The sequence below is a fragment of the Arabidopsis lyrata genome, assembly GCF_000004255.2.
Source record: "Arabidopsis lyrata subsp. lyrata unplaced genomic scaffold ARALYscaffold_1, whole genome shotgun sequence".
Classification (NCBI taxonomy): domain Eukaryota; kingdom Viridiplantae; phylum Streptophyta; class Magnoliopsida; order Brassicales; family Brassicaceae; genus Arabidopsis; species Arabidopsis lyrata.
The window spans coordinates 31,645,813-31,663,096 of NW_003302555.1; the positions used below are offsets into that span (position 1 = coordinate 31,645,813).

The following is a 17,284-nucleotide window of genomic DNA, read 5'->3' on the forward strand; positions in this document are numbered from 1 at the left end:
TAAATCATTTTTATTAGTTATTCTTTAATATTTTATTATCAAAAATAAAAATAAAAACAAAAACTAATCTTATGATTTTGTTTATCCATGGGAACAAAACAAGCTCAAGAGTTTCCTAGTTATCAGTATATGTTCATTTCTGAATATTTAAAATAAACAAATTGCAATCTTAATTATTTTCTAATGTATTTATGAGCTTCAAAATCTACAAAAATTGTTATTGATATAATGAAATTCATTTTATATAACTCAAAAGTTTGAAAGATAGGTTAATTTTAACGTATACTTTACTAGATTTTATTGGTTTGGAATATTATTGGAACACTAGATTTTATTAAAGGAAGATGTAAAAGTTGTTAGTTCAGACGGATCAATGAATGTGTGAGAACAAATAAATTCATAATTAAATTGCTAATTGGCGTGGTATATTGGTACCCAATTGAAAACAAAATTCTTGTCGCCAAAGTGGTGCATGGATATATAGAATATTTAATGTTCTTCGAAGTGTACATAAATAATCACACAGTCCCAAGAGACGGATTTTAAATCCAAGCATTTAACACTAATCTTTTAATTTAACTATTAATGCGTCCATATTTGATTGTATATACATTTTTATCTGTATATATAACGACATTGTGTGAAAATGAAGAACACATTGAGATAAAATGAAAACTAAAAAGTTAAGAGAATACAGCAATAAGCAAAAAATACTTCTGGTCGGAGAAGGAGACTTCTCCTTTTCTCTATCTTTAGCTAGAGCCTTTGGTTCCGCAACAAACCTCACTGCAACCTCTCTCGACACTTTAGGTGAATCAAACCTTTAATCATCAATCATCTCATAAATGTTTTTGTATATAATGTTACAATATCCGTTGTAAAGATTTTAAGTTTTCATTTTTTTATCTAGTCTTGAATGGGATTGAATGATTCTTTAACATATAATATGATTTTGGTGATTACATTTGAGATACGAATATTGCAGAGGAGCTACAGCTTAAGTATAAGAATGGGAAAGCTAACGTAGAAGAGTTGAAGACACGAGGTTGCACCGTGGTCCATGGGGTTAATGTGCACTCAATGGCTAAAGATCGTAAGCTTGGTCAACGACGATCAGAACTTTACGATAGAATCATCTTTAATTTTCCTCATTCAGGGTTTGGTTTTGGCTGTGAGAACCAAAGCTACTACATCATGTAATGAATCAATACCCTCTATAGACATTTTTTTTGTTATCTTTAGTGTATTGAAAATGTGTGTATGTGTATCATAGGTTACACCAAGCAGTGGTGAGAGGTTTTATGAAGAACGCGAAAAAGATGGTTAAAGAAGTTGGTGGAGAGATTCATGTTACTCATAAGACGGCTCATCCATTTAATGAGTGGAAGATCGAGACTCTCGCTGAAGAAAAGGGTTTGTGTTTGATCCGGGAGATGGAATTTAACAAATTTTGTTTTCCTGGTTACTCAAATAAGAGAGGAAGTGGATGTCGCTGTGACTCTAGCTTCCCTGTCGGAAAGTCTTCTACTTTCATGTTTCAAAAACGGATTCTCTGAAAAATGAACTCTTCTGCTTAACATATTTTGAGTGTGGGTTAACGTTTTGGATTTTGAACAACTTTGTTGTGACGAAGATATGAAGCTCACTAGTAAATAAATAAAACTCAACGTAGAGTTTGAAATTGATACCCTAAAGAACATTACATTGAGTCATATTGGTGGATTCGAGTAAAGAAATTTAAGCAGTATCGGGTCTAGATGGCTTGGATATGAATGACCAAATTATAGATGATAAGATTTAGAAAATCTGATTTTCCAAGAAAAGAAAACAAAGTTTAGATATCCCCTAATTTAGTAACCAAATTCTCAAACTCCTATTAAATGAGGAGTAAGGAGCTATATAGCTCCCAATTTCTCACATTTCATAATAAGATATATAAAGAAAACGTAGAGATAGATAAGTCAAAGATAGAGAGGAGGGGTCTTTAATGTTTGAGCCTAGGAGAAGCGGGAAGGATCCGTGGTGGTTGTTTCTTCGGAAAACAACAATTTGGGTTTGGCATCTTCAAGAGCGAGACTGGCTAAGCTGAGATCAGGACTTGTGGCTTCTGTGATCGCCATATTTTAACCTTTAATCTTACGTGTGGACCATAAGTAAAAAAAAAAATCTATCAAGTGTGATGTGTGTAAAGGGAAGATAGATTGAGGAAATTAGTTGATAGAAAAGAAAAGAAAAGAAAACAGCCAAATCAAAATGCCCAATCAGCTTCTTCACTTTACACATCACACTTTCCCCTTACAACTAAGCATTGCATCAATTCATCGTCCACATTTCTTGCTTTCTTGTCATCTTTTCTACTTCAACATTAATAGCTTAACCACAAACTAATATTTTATTTTTAGAGAGCTTTAAAAAGTAAAAGATCTAGTCAATAACAAAAAAAAAAAAAAAAGAATCAAGAAACAAATAAAGCATATAAATAATTTAAAAATAGAGCGATGTTAAAAAAAAAAAAAAATTGAGCAAAAGGTTATTAAAAGGATCTCCAAATCATTAAATTAAAACAAAAGCTGCCAACGAAATAAAAAAAAAGCTTAATCTTTATCTTAACATAATCATAATCATAATACAACATTCATAAACCTAACTAAAAAGACCATTAAGCTAACTTGCACGTGTAAAACTTCAAATTACGAAACCATCCTTTAGTCATACAAGGCGTATAAGCAGAGTTCAAGGTCCTTTTGGTAATTTGACATCAAATTACCGAACAACCGTTTGGATTCTCATCGCTGAATAACTCAAATGAATCCGACGGTCGAGGTTGATAAGGGTTTTGATCGGACGGTTGATAACCATTGTGCATGTACGCGTACGAATACGGTGGTGGAGGTGTATAATACGACGCAGCGTCTACACTCACCGGAGGTTGAGCAACGTTATAACTTACGCCGTACATGACTTGCGGCGCATAATAGCCTGCTGCAGGATAAGGATACATATCGTGACGTGGCGGATTGTTATTGGTTATTATATGGTGGTCATTGATCTGATTAAATGGACGGTCGTAATCTGTTGTAGTGGGAAGAGGGAGTGATTGAGTACGGGCAGGTCCATCGGTAGGATTGTTAGTAGTGTTCAAATTTTGCCCCTTCTTTTTCTTTTTTTTACCAACTTTGCCATTACCACCTCCACCGGTTTCTTCAGCTTTCTTCTCCGCCACCGGAGCCGCTGAATCCGCCGGTGGTGACGGAGATTCTTCCTTGACAGAATCTTTCTCCTTAAGAACATCCTTTTTCTCTTTCACTGGAGCAACTTCACAGCCGTCACCGGAACAACACTCTCCGGCGTCGGTTTTTTCAGATTCCGGTTTATCACTCTTGCCGACTTCGGTTTTTTCCGGTTTATCCGTACCGGCAGAAGTAGCTTCTTCGGTTCGTTGCACATTTTCTTCATTCTTCTTTTTCTTGTTCTTCTCTTTCGGGTCGACGGTTTTCTGTTTGTTCTCAACCGGGTCGGGTATCTCCGGTAACAATTCGGCGTTTTTACCAGCCTTGTGAAGCTTCTTTAAAAGAATCTCCGGTGAAACGATTCCTATTACCGTTACCTTATGTTGCTTCACATCAATGTCCACTTTATAAACACCTATAACCACAAAACAAAACGAATAAAAATAAATTATGGCAAAAAAATATTTTTCCTTATAACCAAAAATTAGAGTGAAAAGATTTATGTAGATGTACCTTCAATACTGGTAAGTATTTTTTTCACTTTCTTTTTGCAGCCTTCACAGTGAATAGAAACTTTCAAGCTGCATGACTATGAGTACAAAAATAAAAAACAATTCAAAACTTTGACTAAAAAGAGTATAAGAAAAAATAAAATAAATTTAAAACTTGTGGGAATAATGTTATAGTTATGTGCAAGAAGGGTAACTAAAAACAAACCTTGTAAGGAAGTGGAAGAGGTGGTATGGTCACAGGAGGAAGGTCTTCTTTGATTTGTGAGGATTGTTTTTGCTTTTGTTCTGTTTTTTTAGTTTCTGGTTTCATTTCTTCTGTTTTTTTAGTTTCTGGTTTCATTTCTTCTGTTGCCATTACAGAACACAAAAGAAGTTGTGAGATCTTTGAAGGGAAAGAGAGAGAGAGAGAGAGAGAGAGATAAAGAGAGACAGGAGTGTGTGTTGGGAAAGGCAAAAGATTATGGGGACTTCATTATGACTTTATTATAAAGCATGGTGATATGAGCTTTTTAGCTGGTTTTTAAAATTTGTTTTACACTTTAAATTAATTGAGAATTGTAAAAAGATCCTCAAAGTTACCAAGGTTTTCGAAAATATACCACTACTTACGGAAACTACTAAACAAAAATCTAACTAATAGTTTCATGTTCCTAGAAGATTGATTTTCTACAGATTTTACATATTTTCAGAAACAATCATTGTTTAATTATTTATTTTTATTAAATATTTTTAAGTAAACTATGAACTAATAGTAATCTAAAACAGTTAATCATTACGTCTTGAAATCTATGATTTATTAATATCAATTAACTAAAAATATAGAAAATCAATCTTTGTGAAACAAATCCTAAACACTAGAATATCAAACTTTTAGGAACAGAGAGAGTATAAAATTCATTGTAGTCCCCTACCAAGGCTTTTTCATTTCTCGTAAAAAAATATTGGGACACGTCTTATTATAAAAGTTGGGTTAATGTATTATTGTGAAAGTTGGTTTAACTATGGTTATATAACTCGAGTATTTAAAGTCCCTATTCGAGCAAGTAAATGTTAGATTCAAGTTTAAACAGTTTGGTCGATTAGGAATAATTTTGGATAATTTAAGAAATTTTATAATTTTAAAAATTTATAGATAATTATAAATATAAGTTTTAAAAAAGTTTTAGTTACCAACTAGGTACACTAGACAACAATCACTTACACCACCAAACATATAATTATCTTACCTTTATTTATGAAATTATATTAACCCAAACATATAATTTTCTTACCTTATTAAATTTGGATAATTCATATCGGGTACAGCCGTACATGTAATTTGATGATCCAATCTGAAATGCACATACCTATCCCGAACTAGAACACTTTGTATTGTGATGATAGAACTTTAGCCTCTTTTTGTATTTGAGATTTCTTAAAATTTAGAGAAAAGTTTTAGAGCTTACCTTTTGTTCATCAATTTGGTATAGATTAATGGGACTTTGAAAAAAAATCACATTTCGTACTCATGGGATAGTCGGGTTTATATTTGGATTTGGATTTCACTTTTAGTTTATCATTTGTTTGTAAGCTCTAATATTATACCCAACTCAAAAACCCGAGGTTGTCTTAAAATACAAGACCCAAAAATAAAACCAGATATTTTTAATAAATTTTTTGTATCACTTGAATATAAAAAGAAATTAGAAAGAGAATTTAGTAGAAATAAAATTCAAGCCGTCAAATTTGATTTTGTGAGTTTAATGTACATTTTTTTGTAAGTTGAGGCTAACCTTTAAAAAATTGTCATTGTGAAAGTTTTTTTTTTTTTTGTTGTGGCGGAATTTCCTTCAACTAATTATGAATATGTAAAAAAAAAGTTTAAAAGCTAAAATACTAACCATACATAAAACCCCAATTCCAAATACTCGACATGTACCACTAATGATAAATATAATTTCGTCGCATTAGAGAATACTCCTCAAATGCATCACAAAATGAGTCATACTGATGAGTTCTAAGTAGTGAATAACTAAAGAATGAGAACAGTAAAACTCATGTATATATATGCTAACACAAATTAGAGAAGAAGACCACACAGTTATGGAGGAAATTAGTTGATAGATTTTTTTTTTGCTTCTTTATTTCTTTTTTTGAGTTTGTGGACAGACAATGTGGCATTTAGTTTTTAATTTGGTAATTTAACACTTCCAAAATTCTAGAAAATTCTACTTTGACAAAAATGTAGCTGGATTTTCTTATTTTAACATAAATTTATTGATGTTAACATGATTTTATTTTCTTAATTTTATAAAAAATTATTCTGTTAATGTTAGTAGCTAAAAATGTCAGAGCCACTGTTCAATACTCACTCTGTTTCTAAATAATGTAGTATTTTCTTGGAAAAAAAAAATTGTTTCAAAAAGATAGAATTCTTAAGTTTTCTATGCAATATTTATTAGTTATTATGATGAATTGTAAACTTTAGAAAAATAATTGAATACTATTGGTTTAGAGTTATAGAAATAAGATTTCAGGTCTATATGGACCAAATGACACTTGGGAGGAATCAGAGGTAGGAATGGAGGATATATCGACAAATTATTTTAAGGAGTTTTTTAATGTATCTAATACAAATGGTATAGCCGAGAGAACATGAATAAAGAATTAACCAAAGATATTACAGAAGCGGAAGTTAGGAAAGCTTTATTTTCCATGCATCCGGAAAAAACACCTGGTCCAGATGGAATGACAGCTTTATTTTATCAACGGTTTTGGCATTCTTTAAAGGATGATCTGGTTGTATTGGTTCGAGAATTTTTTCGAACACGAAGCTTCGATAAAAGGATAAATGAAATAAATATTTGTTTAATTCCAAAGACGGAAAGGCACAACGGATGACAGAATTTAGGCCAATTAGTCTGTGTAATGTGAGTTACAAGATTATATCTAAAATTCTGTGTTTGAGGCTTAAATTAATTTTACCAAGATTAATTTCGGAGACACAATCGGCGTTTGTGTCAGGTAGACTTATTACAGATAACATCATGCTAGCACAAGAAATGTTCCATGGTTTACGTACGAATAATATGTGTAAAACGGACTTCTTGGCTATTAAAACAGATATGAGTAAAGCGTATGATATGATAGAATGAGATTTTTTAGAGGCAGTTATGACGCGATTAGGATTTCACTCAAATTGGATTTCTTGGATCATGTGGAGTGTTAGTTCGGTTTCATATCAGGTTTTGTTAAATGGACAACCTAGGGGAAATATTATACCCAAAAGAGGTTTACGGCAGGGTGATCCTCTATCACCCTATTTATTCATTTTATGTACGGAGGTGCTTATTGCTAATATCAAAAAAGCGGAACGAGAGAAAAAACTGACCGGCATTAAGATAGCAAAAAGAAGTCCTTCGATATCACATTTGCTTTTTGCGGATGACAGTCTTTTCTTCTGCAAGGTAGACACTGAGCAATGTAAAACGGTTATGGATATTATCGGGAATTATGGAAAAGCATCAGGGCAAGAAATAAATTTCAGTAAATCATCGGTTATTTTTGGTAAGCGTGTTGACAACCAAAAAAAAGAGCAACTAAAAAATCTCCTTGGTATTACTAAGGAAGGTGGAATGGGTACCTATTTGGGTATACCAGAGAGCCTCGGGGGCTCAAAAAGTAAAATCTTTAACTATGTCCGGGAAAGACTTAATGAACTGATTAATGGTTGGTCAGCCAAGTATCTGTCAAAAGGTGGAAAAGAAACAATGATTAAGTGTGTTGCTTTGGCTCTTCCAACATATGTCATGTCTTGTTTTAAACTTCCTCAAGAGTTAATATCTAAGTTAACAAGTGTTATTTCAAACTACTGGTGGAGTTCCAATGGGAGAGATCGTGGACTCCATTGGCTAGCATGGGAGAAAATGTGTAAGGATAAAGAAGAAGGAGGTTTAGGATTTCACTCATTTGATAAATTTAATGAAGCCATGTTGGCTAAACAGTATTGGCGTTTAATCCAATATCCGAACTCTTTAATAGCCCGAGTGCTTAAAGGTAGATATTTTAGAAATATTCATCCTTTACAAGCAAAAAAACCAAACTCTCCATCGTTTGGCTAGAAAAGTATTTTTTCAACAAAAAAACTAGTTGAAATGGGAGCAAGATAGAATCTAGGATCTGGTTTTAATCTATCGGTATGACAAGATTCGTGGATTCCAGATATTAACCCACGTCCTGCAAGAGGCAGAGGAAAAATCCTCCATCCAAATCTGATGATTAACCATTTAATTAATCCGGTATCTAAACAATGGCACCTACCTATTTTGCAAGAATTTATGGACCCGGAAGATATACAAATCATTAGGGGTCTCCCTATAAGTCAAATGTATAAGCCGGATAAGCTTATTTGGCATCATACAAACTCAGGAAGGTATACGGTAAAGTCAGGTTATCGGCTTGCCCAATCTATGACGGAAACGATTGAGTGGGGTCCAAGTTGTAAATTGCTACAAGCACAAGCATGGAAAATCAAAGCTCCTCCAAAAATAAAACATTTTTTATGGCATATAGTTTCGGGATCCTTGGCAGTTACGTCTAAACTAGCTCATCGTGGGATTCGATGCGATATTATCTATCAACGGTGTGAGATGGCCGAGGAAACAATTAATCATGCGCTCTTTGAGTGCCCACATTCTCGAAAGATATGGGAGTTATCCGAGATTCCCTTAGTAACATTCAAATCTAGATTACCTCTATTAGAGGTTACCACCTCCTCTGGAAGGGAGGGAGAAAAATTACTGTTACGCCTGGATTTTATGGTTTATATGGAAAGATAGGAACAAAAAGGTTTTCAAGGGCTGTCAATCTGAACCCATAGATATCTTAAACCACGCTCTGAGTGAAAAATTAATGTGGGAAGAAGCTCAATTGGAGCCGATTGAATCTTTAGCTATTAGGGAAGCTCTGAATGATCCAATACAGAATATTAGATGTCGGACTGATGGCTCATGGAAATGTTCGGATCCAACTATGGGTCTTGGTTGGTGGTGTTTTCAAGGAAATGATCATACCATATACTGGGTGCTACGTGTCTTCGCAGGTGTCCCTCCCCCCTTCACGCGGAGTTGAAAGCATTAATTTGGGCTATGGAAACTATCATTTCAAGAAGGATTGATTGTCAAGCATTTGAAACAGATTGTTCAGAGTTAGTCTCGATGGTTCAGTCCCCTGAAGCATGGCCTGCTTTCTCCAATCTGCTAGATGATTTTGGTTTGCTCCGTGCTTCTTTTCCCTTTTTCTCGCTTTCTTATATTTCTCGTTTATGTAATTCTAAGGCGGATTGTTTAGCTCGATCTTCTAGACTTCTACTCTCGGAAGCTACTTTTGTAAACTCTTCTCCTTCTGATTGGGCAACCAATCATGAAGTTACTTTTTAATTAATGTGTGGTTGACAAAAAAAAAAAAAAAAAAAAAGTTTTAGAAAATTGTAAATCACAAAGAAAACATTTATAATCAATTTTTAATATGTTTTATTAATATGTCTGAAATGTCTAAAAAAATACATTATTTAGAAACAGAGAGAGTACATTTTACCGATTGAACTTACGAGACTTTTTTCAAAATGTCAAAAAAATTTTAAGTTGGATGGGATTGTTCTAGTGGCAAAGACTGGACGCTGAGTATTGTGTGCTTTTTGTCTACAGCAAAATGTTTGTCATCTTCAAATCAAAATCGAAAAATCGGGATAAACCAGCAAATCAAAAAATGTCCAAAAATAAACGTTGGCACATAGTTCCCCAGGATTCTATTCTACCGGATCGTCTGCTACATCAAGCTGTATATTGACGATTCCAAAGGAGCCAAAGAGTCTTTGAAAACTCTTCACCACGTATTTCATTAGGTCTAGACAAAATACCCGGAACCGAATACCCGAACCGAAAAACCCGAAAAATATTCGAACCGAACCGAAACTGATTTTTACAAATATCCGAATCGGTCCTAGATCTTCCTACCCGAAAAAAAACCCGAACCGAACCCGAACCGAATCCAATACCCGTGGGTACCCAAATACAAATATACACTTAAAAATATTAGTTATATTTATATTTATAACTAGATCATCACCCGTACTACAGTACGGATTAAATTTTATTTATTACAAAATTTATATATTATATATTTTAGAATAAAGTTGTGATATATATATATATATATATATATATTATAATATTAGAATAAATATATTTTCCTTTTTTAATTATACTCAATTATGGATATATTTTTTTAAGATATGAAAACGGAAAATAAAATTATTTTAATAAATTAATATGGTCTGAACAATGAGTTAATTTATATTAACAACAACAAAATGAGATTGCATATAATTCAGTTAGATCAAAAATCAAAACATTATAAATGAATCACTTCTAAAACATAGATTATTTTTAATTAATTAAATAAGTTAGCTATTATTTGGAATTAATTTAGGAAATTATTTTTTCAATTTCTAATTCTTTGGTTGTTGAAATAGAGATTTGTTTAAGGTAACTACGGAATTTACCAATTATTCGCATAATCGAATATGTTATGAACATATATTTAGTATATAATATAGCAAATTCAACCTGTGCGTGGAGTCAATATTTTTATTTTAGAATCCTAATGAAAATATTGCGTGCACAATCTATTATTCGTTATTTCCAAAATTGATTGCACAATCAAATTTTAAAATATTTTGTGGTGTCAACCTTATTTAATCTGTCTGATCATATAATTTTAACATGTCGTCTATTATAAGGATCATAATTTTATATTATATAATATATTACATTTAACCCTCCGCCTACTATAACTATTTTAAATATATCTTTTTAGAAAATCAAATTAAAGTATTTATAATTTTTTTCATCTTTTTAATCTATTAAATATTTATGATATTCATTAAATATTAAATTAAACTATTTTTAAATGTTCCAAATTAAAATCTTTAAAACTATTTCTTGTAGTATATAAAATTATGAATTTCAAAAAAGAATTATATGAAATTAAATAGAAATATTCAAATAGTTATAAGGATCATAAATCATTTGTTAATATAATATATTATATTTAACCCACTGCCTATTATAAATATTTGTTTAAAAAAAATCAAATTAGAGTATTTATTGAAGATATTCTTTAAATATTGATGATATTCTTAAAAATATCAAGTAAAACTAATTTTATATGTTGCAAATTAAAATATTTAAAAATCTTATTGTAGTATATAAAATAATACATTTCAAAAAATAAATGTATGAAATTGAATATAAATATTTAAATTCTGACCCGTTACTCAGTCGAAACTTTTGTTTAACTTATTTTTGGTTAAAATAAATATATTACTCAAATGTGAATTTTTGACCCGTTAAATTTTGTTTCTTCATAGATTTAACAGTTTATATTCGTTTTTAAAAATTCAAATCTTGGCATATGCAGAAAAATTTACTTTTTTTGTTATATGGATGATATGATGATTTATTTGTTTCATAAAAATAGAATCATATAAAGATGAGAGGTGAAGTATAATGATTAATAACAAATTAATATGGTAAGTTAGATATCAAATCTTATATGTTCATTTTGATTGGTCATTCTTTTTTTTTAAGTTAATAATATATTTTTGTTTTTAATAATTAAATTAATTAAATTTCATAAAATAGTATTTGACTTGTTTATCCTTAATGAGCTAAATTAATTTACTCTTTATATTTTTATCTCTAATGGCATTCTAATGTAATAACTTACAAAGGAGAAGATTATTAAAGGGTAATTATAAATTGTACTCCACAAATAAAAGTATAGGATACCCCGAATACCTAAAATTACAATAATAAATCTGAAAATATTAGATATTTTTGAGTAATTCGGATATATTTGGATATATTTGGATAAAAAGGAGTGTTCTAAAAAGCGGTCTAGGCGGTCGCCTAGGCCCCGACTAGGCGCTAGGCTCTCATGCGATGCCTAGATAACCGCTTTGACTGCCTAAAATTACATAGATCTTATTTAATGTATTTTTTCAAATTCAATTAAAGTTTTATTTATATATATATATATATATAGTTATAAATATTCATATTATTGTTTAATATAAATATAAATAAATGTTTTATCTAGTTTTTGTTTATAATTTCACAATTTTTAGTTTTATATAACTGTTATATAAAATATTTTAGGCGCTAGGCACTGGATGACCGTCCGCTTAGCGCCTAGCGCTTTCTTAAACACTGGTAAAAAGTAACCAATGTTGTAGTTTTCTTTTGGGTAATTTTAGTATTTTTAGATATATTTTGTTATATTGGGTAAATAGTAACCAATGTATTTTTGGATAATCGGGTATTTCAGTTAGATTTGGGAATATATGAGTAAAAAACCCGAACCCGAAAATATTTCCGATATTTTTGGTTATTTTCGGGTATTTTGTTTTTTTACTAAAATATCCGAACCGAATCCGAACCCGAACCCGAACCCGAACTGAATTTTTAGAATACCCGAATAGGTCTCAACCCTCCTACCCGGATAGACCCGAAACCCAAAAAAAAACCGATCGGATACAGGTACCCGAATGCACAGACCTATTTTCATTCTAATTGATGAGAGAAAAAAATCATTCCCACCGATAATGCTAGTATCTTACCATAACACATTAACACTATCAATCGATGTTTGTTTGTTTTGGTCATCTCTTCATAGCTTTAATCAATTGTTACACAGAAAATAAGACGAGTTATACAATGGCGTAAATCAATTGGGCAAAGGGACATGCAATTTAAGTGATTTTGACCCTTCAAATCTAAATTTCATTGTCACATTTATTGTTGGAAATTAAAGGCATGCTAGATGATATGGAAAAAAAAAAAAAAAGTATTAACGCCTCATGTACTTGTTGCTTTCCTTTATACCAAGAAGGTTAATTATGGGCTTCGATAAATGTAAAATTTCTATAAAAAAATGAAAGCTGAAAATGTGCAATGCTCGAGAAAAAGTAGGGAGGTTTTAGGAGAGGTGTAATCTACAAATTACATATTCATTTCTCATTTGTCAATTATCAATGACGTCAGAAAATATGTTAAGTAAAAACAGTACTCAATGCTTTTTATAAACTTAAATTCAGTCCTTTTCATTAAATATGTTATCATTTTATGTTACTAAATGTAAGAACCGTGAATAGTCACGACTTTTATTAGGAGACTGACAAATGAACAAAGACAAGAGTAACAAATCACATAAAAATCTATACTAGGATAATCGCAGTACTTTTTGTGATGGGTGGGTAAAAAAGTTTTCGGATATATCGGATATCAGACCCATTTTAAAAATTCCTTCACAAAAAATTTGTTGGGTCGGGTTATATTTAACCCAACTCATACACCGGATATTCCATATTTAATAATTTAGATTTTTAGAAGATTTGATTAAGATTTATAATTATGATTCTCCTATCATCTTTGTTTGATTTGTTTTTAACTGTTTTGAATCATCATATAATACATAAAGTAAAAAAAAAAATCAATTTTTTTCTGCATATACTGTGATTCGAAATTTTAAAAACGGACATATATTATCTAATTGACGAAAATGTGTGTTCAACGTTCTACATCGATTAAAATATTTAGACAATGATTCAGAATCATATCATAAATAAGAACATTAATAAAATAAATGAGTTTTTTGGCGGGATGAGTTTGGCGGGACGGGTTTTTGAATCAACAATAATAAAAAGATTAAAATATCATTAATCCGCCGCTTCAATACGGATTTAATCCTTATTTTTTTTAATACAAATCACAGGACGGGTTAAGAAATTACGGAACGGGTTATATTTCGGAAATGATTTATATGGCGGACGAATTTGAATCAATATTTATATACCGCTTTAATACGGGTTAAATCCTCAGTTTATTAATAATTATCTCGTGGACTCGTGGTATACCGTTACTTAATAACAATTGTAAACTATATAATATAAATAAATATGTTATAAGGAGATATAATTTACAAAATATTTTTATACTAACTTTAAAATTAAATCATCCTGCGGTGTACCGCGGGTTAAAATCTAGTTACTCCTATTATAGTAGTATCTAAAAGTTTATGGAACTTCGTTAAACAGATATACAGACACACAGAAGAAACAAACCTCAGAACTTGTATTAATCCACCGCAGGTATAATCTTCTCTACCTAAGATTAGTCCGTTGTGGCGTAAAAAAATTCAATTTTGGATTCCCAAAACGTGATTATAAAAATGTGATATAACTTGATAAATACACGGGCTTGGGGATTGGAATTAAACTGGGCCTTGTTTGGTTCATCACTCTCTCATATGAATAATAACTGTGATAAATAATTATTAAGTAGGTTATTAAAATATGTTGTTATTGGGTAGTAATGGGAACGAGTTGGTCTGCCATGAAACTCGTTTGTCCTTTTTTTTTTTTTGGACTGAATGATTCATTAGATTAACTTGCAAAGAGTTCAAGAACAGATACAAAATGGAACAAAAGCAATCATGCAACAGAACATCATTACAAAGTAATGCATTTATCATTTTCGAAAACTTTCTGAAGCCAAAAAGGGTAACCTTGAGCTACATATGATTGCAATCGTTCCTCTCTTGTAACACTTCTAGCAATCAAATAGGCACCAAGATTAGCTTTCCTGTCCTCGTTAGAAACCCGCCAGAACTGAATAAAAGAGAGAGCCAAAAGGAGGCTTTCAGCCTGAGATTTAAAGCTAGGCCAAGCTGAGGGTCTGTTAATCACTCCAACAAATTCCTTAGGCTCAAAAGCAAAGATCACTCTAGGAATATGGAGATTCTGCATATCTTTAATAGCCCATAAGCAAGAAAGAAGCTCAGCCTCACCTTTTGAATTAATTTGGACTAAGGCAGACCTGCTGTGAAGTAATACATTACCAAGAGAATTCCTTAAAACCCAAGCCATACCACATGTGCTTTTTCCTTTATTCCAAACAGCAGCCACATTGCACTTTAGCCATGGTTTCTCAGGAGGACGCCAACTGCAATGTCTATTAAGAGGCTGGACACGATCAAGAACACAATCAGACTGCTCTAATTCCTGGGCAAGAAACCATTCCTCAGAATCCTCTAAAATCTTCTTCAAAAGGTCAGGAGTAGTGAAAGCCAAACCATCAAAGAAGAGGTTGTTTCTGTTCTTCCACAAAGACCAAAGAATCCAGGGAGGAGTTCTTCTCAAAACCAGCGGGACCTTTGTGTTCTTACACATCACAAGAACATGGTGCATATTTTGGAAAGTAGACCGAAGGTCAAAACCATCTTGAGGCAATGGAAACCCAGATAATGCCCAAATCTGTCTAGCCAACATGCAAGTGAAAAGAACATGGTTAATTGATTCACCTTCCACTCCACAAAATTGGCAACGCTGATCCACTTTCATTCCTCTAGTACTTAGCCGTTCAGCCACAGGAAGAGCACCGCAAAAAGCCTTCCACATAAAGATCTTAATCTTAGAAGGAGCCAAAACCTTCAAGATTTGTTCTTTGATCCCATTTAGGGAAGGGAGCATAGAGGCCAACCTGATAGCATCTTCATTCATAACCTGAGCAGCCAACCAGTAGCCAGATCTAACAAAATACTCACCACTTTTGTTGTGCCTCCAGCACATAAAGTCAGGTGAAGAGACAACTGGTTTGGTTCTCTGGATGATCTCAACATCCCGCGGGAAGAAAAGAACATTAAGCAAATCCGGATCCCAGTCTCTCCGATCAAAATCAATTAAGTCTTTCACAGATAATTCCAGATCAATCAAGATACTCTTCATAAATGGAGCTCTCATACCACCATCCTCCAGCCAAAGAGTAGACCACACCTTAAGAGATTCTCCATTACCAACCTTTTGCTTTAAACCTTTTTCCAGAAGAACTCTGTCATGCAAGACGCTTCTCCAAGCAAAGGAAGGACGAGAACCCAACACAACCCCCAAGAAAAGACTGTCACAAAAATAACGACTCTTGAAAAATAGAGAGAAAAGGCAATCAGGAGACTGAAGCAATCTCCAAGCCTGTTTAGCAAGAAGAGCTTGATTGAACAGTTCAATGTCTTTAAAGCCCAAACCTCCCAAATTTTTGGGTAAGCAAAGCCTCTCCCAGGCCACCCAACTAATTTTCCTCTGATTCTCCATAGAACTCCACCAGAAGGACGACATCGCACTAGATAAGGATTCACAAGTGGCTTTGGGGAGTTTAAAACAGGACATAGCATAGACGGGCATAGCCATAGCCACAGTTTTCAAGAGAATTTCTTTACCACCTTGTGAAAGCGTCTTTGCAAACCATCCAGAGAGTCTATTCTTCAGTTTCTCGTGAATGTAAGCCAACCTATCTTTTTTGGAGCCACTAAAACACTCTAGTAACCCCAAGTAAGTGCCAGCCCCACCTTCACTCTGGATTCCCAACTTGTTCTTTATCAACACCTTGACAGAATCCTCAATCTTATCCCCAAAAGTAATTGAAGACTTCTCCAAATTGATGGACTGTCCTGTGGCAATCCCATAGATAGACAGAATATTTTGAAGTTCACCACATTGGTCCTCATTAGCCTTGCAAACAAACAAACTGTCATCAGCAAAGAGCAAATGATGAATAGAAGGACCCTCCGGAGAAAATCTCATGCCACTAATCTGACCCTGAATCTCAGCTCTGTTTAAGAGATGTGAAAGACCTTCAGTACAGAGAACAAAAAGGAATGGAGAAAGAGGGTCACCCTGTCTCAGACCACGATGAGGAGATACTAAGCCATGCGGGTGTCCATTCACTAAAACCGTATAGGTGACAGTGGTCACACATTTCATCACAAGCTCCACCCAATTCTGATTAAACCCCAAGGCGAGAAGAAGATGATGAAGGTAACTCCATTCCACACGATCAAAAGCCTTTGATAAATCTGTTTTTATGGCCATAAATTCCTTAGGCATATTCCCATGAGTTCCCAGAGCATGAACTATCTCGTGAGCAATAAGAATATTGTCAGAAATAAGACGATATGCCACAAAAGCGGATTGAGTAGGTGAAACAAGATCTTCTAGAATAGGCTTCAATCTTGAGACAAGAATCTTAGAAATTACCTTGTACATCTCAGAGCAGAGACTAATCTGAGTAAAGGTCCACTCTGAGCAGAGACTAATAGGCCGCAGATCAGCCATCACTGAAGAGTTAGTCTTCTTAGGAATAAGACAAATCTGAGTAAAGTTCCACTCTGTCTCAAAAATACCCTCCTCAAAGAACCTAAGAACCTTAATAGTCAGCTGCTTCCCTACAATATCCCAATATTGTTGAAAGAATAGTCCGGTCATACCATCAGCACCAGGAGAGCTAGAGGACTTAATAGAGAAAACAACATCCTTAACTTCTTCTTTAGAAACCTTAGCCATAAGACCATCGTTCATATCATCTGTGACTCGTGGATGGAATTCTTCAAAAAGCTCATGAGGATTGGGAGGATAAGATGAAGAAAAGAGATCCTGGAAATAGGAGATAGCCA

At 33.0% G+C, this 17,284-nt stretch overlaps 2 protein-coding genes across 2 annotated transcripts; one reads left to right on the top strand and one right to left on the bottom strand.

Moving 5' to 3' along the window:
• Positions 1-673: 673 nt before the first annotated feature.
• On the top strand, positions 674-1,694 carry LOC110224894 (uncharacterized protein At4g26485-like). Its single transcript, XM_021012654.1, has 3 exons — positions 674-810; positions 986-1,196; positions 1,274-1,694. The coding sequence occupies exons 2-3, from the start codon at positions 1,081-1,083 to the stop codon at positions 1,554-1,556; spliced, it is 399 nt and encodes a 132-aa protein (XP_020868313.1). The 5' UTR covers positions 674-810; positions 986-1,080; the 3' UTR covers positions 1,557-1,694.
• Positions 1,695-2,582: 888 nt separating this feature from the next.
• Positions 2,583-4,322, bottom strand: LOC9328004 (heavy metal-associated isoprenylated plant protein 35). The gene is made up of 3 exons (XM_021012632.1): positions 3,948-4,322; positions 3,744-3,819; positions 2,583-3,645 (listed from the first exon to the last, which is right to left on the bottom strand). Exons 1-3 carry the CDS (start codon positions 4,095-4,097, stop codon positions 2,759-2,761), a joined length of 1,113 nt encoding a protein of 370 aa, XP_020868291.1. The 5' UTR covers positions 4,098-4,322; the 3' UTR covers positions 2,583-2,758.
• Between the last annotated feature and the right edge of the window lie 12,962 nt (positions 4,323-17,284).

What these genes read in the sequence shown, in the direction of transcription:
- LOC110224894 (XM_021012654.1), top strand. Translation starts at nt 1,081, where the DNA reads ATGGCTAAAGATCGTAAGCTTGGTCAACGACGATCAGAACTTTACGAT. An exon ending in AACCAAAGCTACTACATCAT is followed by an intron (nt 1,197 to 1,273) that starts GTAATGAATCAA and finishes TGTGTATCATAG; the next exon opens with GTTACACCAAGCAGTGGTGA.
- LOC9328004 (XM_021012632.1), bottom strand. Translation starts at nt 4,097, where the DNA reads ATGGCAACAGAAGAAATGAAACCAGAAACTAAAAAAACAGAAGAAATG. An exon ending in CTCTTCCACTTCCTTACAAG is followed by an intron (nt 3,820 to 3,947) that starts GTTTGTTTTTAG and finishes TTGTACTCATAG; the next exon opens with TCATGCAGCTTGAAAGTTTC. An exon ending in AATACTTACCAGTATTGAAG is followed by an intron (nt 3,646 to 3,743) that starts GTACATCTACAT and finishes TTGTGGTTATAG; the next exon opens with GTGTTTATAAAGTGGACATT.